Here is an 8,594-nt window from a genome sequence, read left to right on the forward strand (position 1 = left end):
CTTTACCTGGGGAAGAGAAAATCAGAAAATCCCATTCTTTGTGGGGTTGGGGTGTGAAGGAGCCAGTGAGTGAGGGTGCCTGTCCCAGCGGCACTTACAGCTACGGCCAGAGACAAAACCCTGAGCAAATCTCCAAGACTTGATTCCCTTCTTCTAGCTCTGGAGATCCACGTAGGAAAGCACAAACACACACAAAAGCAGGCACTTTCACTCTTCACAAGTTACCTACACAATAGAGTAGAAAAAGGGTATTATCAGAGTCCGGGTCCATCTCACTAACACTGGCCACACCATACTCTGACAGCAGGACGGCACAATTAGTTTACACACAAGCAATTAGTTTACGCCTGAAGGCATAATGAGTCCGTGCATGAGCTAAAAATTCAGGCATGAGCCCACAACTGGTTCACGTGTGAGGGCAAAGTTGGTTTATGCATAAGGAAACAATTATTTAATACCTGGGCAAACAATTAGTTAATGTGACTGCGGACATTTTCACTCTTCACACATTACCTACAATGGAATAGGAAAAAGAAATATCAAAAGAAGAAATACTATGTCTATTTGTATTAACACCAGCTATACCGTGCCCTGAAGGCAATTCTATTTGAACCAAAATGATTATCCAAGGAAACAGATTGATTTGTTCTTTATATGCACATCTCCAAATTCATTATTTTATAATAAAATGGGATGTTTCTTTAGAAGAAAACAGTTATTACTCTTTCAAGCTCCAAAGAGTAAGGTCTGTTTTACAGAAAAGGCAAAAATCAGCTGAAACATCATCAGATTCAATAACCTGCGTATGGTGCTGACCTGATAAAACAACCTGTGAGAAGCACACAGAAAGAAAGTCAGACTTTGAGAAAGTCTTCCTATTTTCATAATTCTGTGCACGGTGGAATTAACAGGAGTGCAGAGGCCAAACTTAGTACCCAAAATTCATCAGCTGCAGTTTTACATAAGATACATTGTTCCCATATATTGTGTCCCAAAGCAGGGACTTAAGAGCTTTGCCAAAACTAGAACAGAACCATATATATTATTTAAAACAAAAACCCTAGGAGAATAGATGAATTTGTTTCAAATACACACAGACTTACCACCAGCTTCAAAACACAACAATTCTTATGCACTTGCATTCCACTTTGGGAGCTGAACTGATTTTATAACCAAAGCTCAACTGCAGGTTTTCAAACTATAGCGAGCGGTTTAATATTCGAGATTATCCGGACCAACACGAAAAATGAGACCAAAAGAAAACAAAAAGCAATCTGAAAAATCATAAAACTGCAGTATCTTTAATATGTTGGCATCCTGCAAGAACAGCTGCAAACTTGTTGCCCCAGCTAAACCTAACGGTATTTCCAGCACTATTTTATCACATCGCTAGAATTTAAAGATGACATTCAGAATCATTTTGTAAGTGTAACAAAGTATAAAATAACAGCAATAAAACTGGATTTAAGTGGCACCTTCTTTCAAGGATCGTCAAGAAAGCATCAAAACAGTTTAAGTACTTTCTGAAGCCACAACTCTTAGGAAGTACTATTTATTAAACAAGTCATAAAATACAGCATTCAACAAGTGCTGCTCTTCACCCAAGAGCACTCAAACTCTTCTCTCCCTTGAACTTAAAACACAGCTCTTAATAGAAGCATATTTTGCCTCTGAGCCCTTATTCTGAGGGAGAAGCATAGAAACTACTCCCTCGAAAATTGAAAGGGGAAAAGACCCTTATGTAGTAATTATACCATCATTTATAAGAAACTTGTTAACAATGAACATATATAAACATACATAACAAGTAACAATATAAAATAACCCTTGACTGCATGAAAAATCCCATAAAGATTCACTTCAAATATAAACCCACAAGATAGCCAGTATTACTGCAAAGATCTTTGAGGTGTGTCTTTTGTTGTTGGGTTGGTGGGATTTTTTTCCCCAAACAAAAAAATACAGATTTTTCAGGAGTCTTGAAAGAAAAGCTCCAAAATGAGTTTAAGGACACTTGGAAAAAGTAATTTCCCTGCACGGACTAAGCTTCACTTTTGCAAGGACCAGCATCTACGTGCCTCTTCATGTACTTTCAGACTGGAGAAGACAAGATACTGATGATAGCTCGCTCAAGTTCTGCGGTCCCCTTCAGCCTGAAGGTTCCAACAACAGAATCGTAACCTCCCCCCCCCGCCCCCCAAATCCAAGCGGATAAATCAGTGCAGGAGCACAATTCGCGCTCCTCACAGCACAGAGGAGTGAAACAAGGTGGCACATCTCAGTCACTGCAACGGGAACTTCTCAGACCAGGCTTCCTTCAGGCATTCCCCATGGGCTGAGCGATTTTAAGGCACTTTCTCAGGAATTCAGTCGAGATGCTGCAGTCCCCCGAAACCCGCCACACCTCAAGCTCCTCCAAGCAAAGAGCGCCCGTCCCAGGGCAGCGCATCTCCCCTCGGGGACTTCATTTAAAGGAGGAGGGCAGCTTCGCCCCCCACTCACAGGTCACCAACGGGTCCCGCTCGCCCGGGCACACCGCCACCCTCGCCCCGCCGGCGAGCGGCCAGGCGGGGGGCCCCAGGAAGGCGTGCGGGCCCCAGCCGGGCAGCTCGGGGCAGCGGCATCCCCGGGACAGCGGCAGCTGCCAGGCAGCGTGCGGGGGACCGCCGGGGAGCGGCGGCGGGGGCAGCGGCAGCGGCCAGGGCGCGGGGGCGGCCGCGGGAGCGGGCGGCGGCGGCGGCGGAGGAGGAGGAGGAGGAGGGGAGGGGGGGATCGGTCGGCGCGGTCGGCGACGTCGGCGATAGTCGCCCCCCGGGAACATGTCCTGGAAAGCGGGGTCCAGCGCCCAGTCTCCGCCGCGGCCGGGGGCGGCGGGGCCGGGCCGGCGGGGCAGGCGGCGGAAGCAGGGGTTGAGGCTGAGGTTGTGGCGGACGCTGTTCTGCCAGCCCTTGGGGCCGCCGCGGTAGTAGGGGAAGCGGCCGGCGATGTAGGCGTAGATGCCGCTGAGAGGCAGCCGCTGCTCGGGGCTGGCCCGGATGGCCATGGCGATCAGCGCCACGTAGGAGTAAGGAGGTTTCTGCAGCGGCTCCACCGCCCCCGGGCTCCCCGCCGCCGCCGCCGCCTCCTCTCCGGTGTCCGCGTCCCCCATGGCCCCGCCGCGCTCCGGGCCCCGCCGCTGCCCCTCTAAACCCTCTCCCGGCCTCCCCCCCCCGCCCCGTTTGGGGGCTGTTTGGGGTCGCGGGTGGGTCAGGACGTCGCTTTGGGTTGGCAAACCCAAATACCGAGGGTCAAAGGCGGCGCCCGGGGGGGGGGTGGGTGTTACGGGAGAGGAGCGGCCCCTTGGACGGCGGGGAACCGGGGGCAAGGGCTGAAAGGCCGCGGCGGGGGCACCCCCGGCAAAGTTCAGCGCTGGACAGTAGGTTACCTGCAGTAAAGCCAGTTGAATATATTGAATCTTACCGTTTGGGTGAGATCGGGTGCTCAGCTGCACATCTCTTACAGATGCAAACACATCTGGCACTTACGAGCCGCGTAGCATCATCCCTATCCCTGCTGGTACCCCAGCTCCCGGCGGGTACCCCAGCACCGTGGCCGCAGGGGAAGCGGCAGCTTCGCGGATGCTTGCAGGTACCGAGGGGGGACGGCAGAGGAGCTGAGCTCTCTGCTGCAGCAGCCTCGATTTTACCAGTGTCGCATTCGAGCAAGCACCACACTTCACCAAATGCTTCAAAACACGTCCGTATGTAGAGAATTATTAGTGGGATGATGCCAGTAACTTAATTAAAACACATGTCCGCCTTTGAAAAGTGTTCATTTGATCACTGTTATTTAAAAAAACAAAAACAAAACCAACCCACTAACAGCCCTTAATTAAAAAAAAGTCATGACTCACTAGTCTGGAAGGAATCAGAACCTCTTATCCTTTCTGGAAGGAATCAGAAACTCTTATCCAGAAGTTGGACAAAGCTAAGAAACAGAAGGAAAACATCGATGACTATCAGGCTGTTGTTCTCGCTTTAAAAAACAACAGTAGCTGGATCGCGGTGGGTCAAACAATGCTGTCAGGTCTCCTATTTTAAAAATACTGTATAGGTCTGTCAACAGAAAACCTTCACCGGGCTAGATGGAAATATTTAAATTATTAAGAATGAAACATCCCTACTGGTTATAACAAATCTGCCAACGGCAGGAGAAGGAAGCTCTTTGATGGAGCACAGGAAGACTCACCTGTATTGACCCCGGTTTAGTTGTTTTTCTGCTAGCCCTGTGTAATGGAAAAGAAAGTAAACAGAACACCACTGTTGAAAATAAAAACAGATCGCAGAACCAAACAGGTCTCTACCACTGAAAGAAGAGGGGGAGAAAGGAAGAGCGCCCAAGAAGTGCATCCCTTCCTGCACAGCGATACACAGAACTTCTCCAGGGTTTTAAAGACAAGACAATACATTGCCGGGTCTTAAAACAAATTAGCAACACATTTTAACAAAGTAAAACCTGAGTCACAAAAGTATAAATGCAGGAAAACTACAGCCTTTGAAGCCTGTGCTTAGAAAGCCTATGTCTAAAAGCTTATGCCACCTGTCTCTTAATTTACATTAAAAAATAAAAACATAAATTAAAGACTGTAAAATAACACATAAAAGCAAAATCTTGGAAAGATCTCACAGAGGAAGAAAAACCCTTAAGAGCCAAATAAACACAAATAGTAAGGTGTGCATATAACCGGACCACTCTGACACTCTGTGACTGTGCTCTTGGGACAAATTCTGGGGCTTCACTGGACATCATGTACCCCGTCCTTATCCATCTCGATAATCCTCTTGGCTTTCTTGCTGACACATGCACATTTGGAAGATGGCTGGATCAGGACCAAGGTACCTGCATTCTGTACCTCCATTACACCCTGCCTTCCAAAAAATCCGAACAGGATGAAATAGTCCTGGTGTTACCAGGCCACCCTACAGTCATCAGCTGAGGTCAGGGTTCTCTGGAAACAGGTATGTAACTGAAAAGTCCCTGTCCTACAGGAGCTCAAGACAGCACGGTCCCTGTGTGGGCACAGCTCCATCTGGGGAGAAGCTCAGAACATCAGTTAATGGCAGATTGCTTCCCATTTAATTGATGGAAAGCCTTCAAAGCATAACGATGTACTTCCCATTCCACTTCTAAATCATGGTCACGAGCTTCTCCTGGCTTTGAGGAAGCTCACAAAGCTTCGTGCTTTCTCTTAGTTCTTGTCAGCTTTAAAAGAGTGAAGAGATCCAAGTTAATTTGACCAAACACACACACAAGCACAAATGCCACCTCCCTTTCCCCTCAAAATATTCAGCTCCCCAAGAAACAGAATCACGCTGAGGTGAAAACTTATCCGTTTTTATTTTTTAAAGAAAAATATTCCTCTTTAAACACAAAGCATGAACTAAAAACCTCTGAGGAACAGTTTCTCCTCCCTTGGAGCGCGTTTAACTAAACTGTACAGTGTTAGAGCTCCCCAAACAAGTATACACACATGACATACAGTATTTCTTTCACAGGAAATAAGGTTTAGGACTCAAAATCATCTTCCTCACCCTCTCTAGATACCCACTCCATCCAAAAGTACTCTGTCCCCTTACTCCCACCACAGGACACAGTGATGATAATTTCTGGATGCAACGTATATTTAAAAATAAAACAAGAAAGTATTGGCCAAACTGGCCCTTTCTAGCCTTGTAACAAATGTCTGTGAGAGAGGTTAAGACCATAGTTATTTCCAGGAATGGTGCTTGGAAGAAAAAATATAGCAGCATCCACAAGCAACACAAGCCCTTGATTCCAGCTGCCCTGTTTGAAGGAACCCAGTCAGTTCAGCAGTGTTTTACAGACGTTCCCATCACCCAAGAAGAGGGAGTGGGAATAAAACATTCACAAGCCAAATTTGTTGCTTGAGCAGACAGCCCCGAAATTCAGTGAATCTGGCCTACGTACGCCAGCAATGAGTTTTTTCCCACATTGCCACAGTGACCAATTTAATGTCTAAGATTTTATGTAAAAAGATATGATGACCTTCAGCAATCAGCAACTCCTCCTACCAGTTCTCTCTATCCCATCAAATAGATATGTGCATAATATTTGTCACATCTGCAAACCACACAGACTGCGGAACTGGAACCAGACTCTAAAATCCAAATTCTTTCTAATTCGGAACACCAAAATCATCAAAAGTCTCTGCAAGGTCTCAGAAAATGCCCAACAAGCCCATATCCAAAGAAAAAATACACAGGCATTTTCAAAGGAAGGTAGGTCATGGAAAAGGTCTGGAAATGGAGCTCGTTTATATGCCACCGGATCATCAATTGTTGGTATTATTAAGTAATGCTCAAATCTTTATCAGACCGTTTTGTAAAGATCTTTTCCATTCCATACACTCCGACAGTTTTTACAGTAGGAAAAAGATTAGAAAAATAAAATCTCACCCCTGAACAACACTGTATGAAGATCAACATCATCAGTCACAAAGGTTTTTACAGGGGGACCAGATAATCTTTTGTTTCCTCCAAACCAGCTCGATATAGAAAACAGCAGCAAGATAGACACAATATCTAAGAGCTAGATTAAGGCCAACAAGATAAAGACAAACACGGGCTCAGATCTTTTGAAATGAAGAAACCCTCCAAACATTTTTATACATATGCATGCACACGCGCATGCGCACACGCACACACGTACACTCGTGTGTACTAGTCAAGCGAAGGCTTCACAACCGTGAAAGCACCAGTGGAGAGTGTTCTAGCACCAGAATGAAAAAGTTGGTTGTCTCTTCAGCAATAAAATCCAAAGTCTTTCTATTGCTTTGGACAAGGTCACCAACCACCCTTCCAAGAACAGTTTCAGGGAGCAGATTCAGAAGTGCGGTGTTAAGGAGTTCCTGTTCTGGAATACGGGCAAGAAGAGGTGTGTTGAGAGGCTGCAGCTCCTTGGTTGCTGGGAAGGAGGAGAAAATTTGTATTGCAATCTGGTAGAGACAGAGACCAACTCGGACGCCAGGTGAGTGCGATGGTAAAACTCAGCACAGGCTGGAAGGTGAAAGTGGAAAGTTTGCATACATGAAGTCACAGTGCACATCTGTTGGCATAATAAAGACAAGCAAACCCACAGTATTCTCTGGCAAAGCTTGTCTCTGCATAGGAGGCCCCTGGGTATGCTGGAAGTCAGGACAAGGATCCACGAATGGGATGTCACATCCTGCACCAGGACATCATCAAACTCAAACAGCAGAGGTCTAAATAGAAGCTTGTAAATTGGCCTGCTAGGCATTTTGCCTATACACGTGCTCAAGCGAGCCTGCAGAAGTCTATAAAAGGGATAAAAATCTTTTAACAGCAAGGTTATGGGTCAGGTTTGGCTACAAGCAACAATTCATGCAAAATAACGAATCATCAACCTGCAGCATCCACATCTTTCTGCTGCGGGTCTCTATCCTGGGTCTAGGCCTTTGTATAGGAGGTGCTGGCTGTGCAGCCTTTGCCAACACTTGGAAGAGGCCGAGAGAGCGATGCGGAGTCAGGAATGACACCTCCAGCCTCTCGGGTCACAGGCGTGGGTGCAGCTCTGTCCCCTGCCTGTGAGATGCTCTGTCCCCTGCCTGAGAGATGCAGGGCAGGTGAGGAGCAGGCCTCACTAACCAGGGAGGATGGGGAGCAGCGGCTGGAAGCAAGCTGCTAAAACAGCGCAGGAAGAAATGGAAGAGACAAAAGAGACTGAATTTTTCAGTGCTTGAATCACCAGCAGTAAAGCCCCGTTTAATCTGCTGTACAGCGTGCTGATTAGAGTCTGGCTATCACTCACAGGATGTATTAAGTGAGGCTGTGGTAGGAACTCAATTAAAACATGCAAGAAAAAAAATAAATGAAGTGAAAGGAAGGGTGATCATCACTCCGAGGTGTGAATTTCAGGTTCAGAGCAAGGAATTATCAGCAGAGATAGGCTTTGTTTCTGGGCACATGCAAGAGTACAACAGAGGGAACAGCAGCAGAACTGAAAGGGAGGAAGAGACACAGTAAGCCTAACGCTGGAATTCAAGATGCAAACACAGGACAATGGGGTGAGGGGGAGGAAAGAGAGAAGTTTGAGGTAAAGGACCCCAAAGGAAGAGACAATAGAAAAAACTCTTAATAGAGTCAGTCCCGCTTAAGGAAATACATAGCTAATGGCAGTTGGCTCTCTTTTCACCAGGTATCCTTGACACGCTGGTAAATCATCTCTCTGCACTTGGGATTCAAGAATCAAAACATAAAGATCAAGATTTTTTTTTCCTAAGGTGTACTAAATGATTTCACAATACTCTAAATGGCCCCTGAATTCTAAAGCAACGCTGAAGACTCACCCTAAAACAAAAGTGTCCAAATCATATGATGCTTTTGAAAATCTAGGGCTATTTGCTTTTGGTTAGAAAAGAAGAATCTATCCAGAAGCAGGTTTGACATTTCTCACTGAGAGCACCTCGGCATTTAACTAAGTAAGAAATATCTTAAATAGTTACTTAACAAATCCCAATACCAGATCGAGGCATCAGGTTTCTGGATAAATGTATACAATCACACAGCTCCTCACCT

The 8,594-nt window shown here is 46.2% G+C and overlaps 1 protein-coding gene across 1 annotated transcript; it reads right to left on the reverse strand.

Moving 5' to 3' along the window:
• Positions 1-207: 207 nt before the first annotated feature.
• Positions 208-3,148, reverse strand: LOC141473845 (forkhead box protein D4-like). Its single transcript, XM_074161449.1, has 2 exons — positions 2,717-3,148; positions 208-225 (listed from the first exon to the last, which is right to left on the reverse strand). Exons 1-2 carry the CDS (start codon positions 3,146-3,148, stop codon positions 208-210), a joined length of 450 nt encoding a protein of 149 aa, XP_074017550.1.
• Positions 3,149-8,594: the final 5,446 nt, after the last annotated feature.

This window comes from Numenius arquata, chromosome 20 (genome assembly GCF_964106895.1).
Source record: "Numenius arquata chromosome 20, bNumArq3.hap1.1, whole genome shotgun sequence".
In the NCBI taxonomy this organism is placed as follows: Eukaryota; Metazoa; Chordata; class Aves; order Charadriiformes; family Scolopacidae; genus Numenius; species Numenius arquata.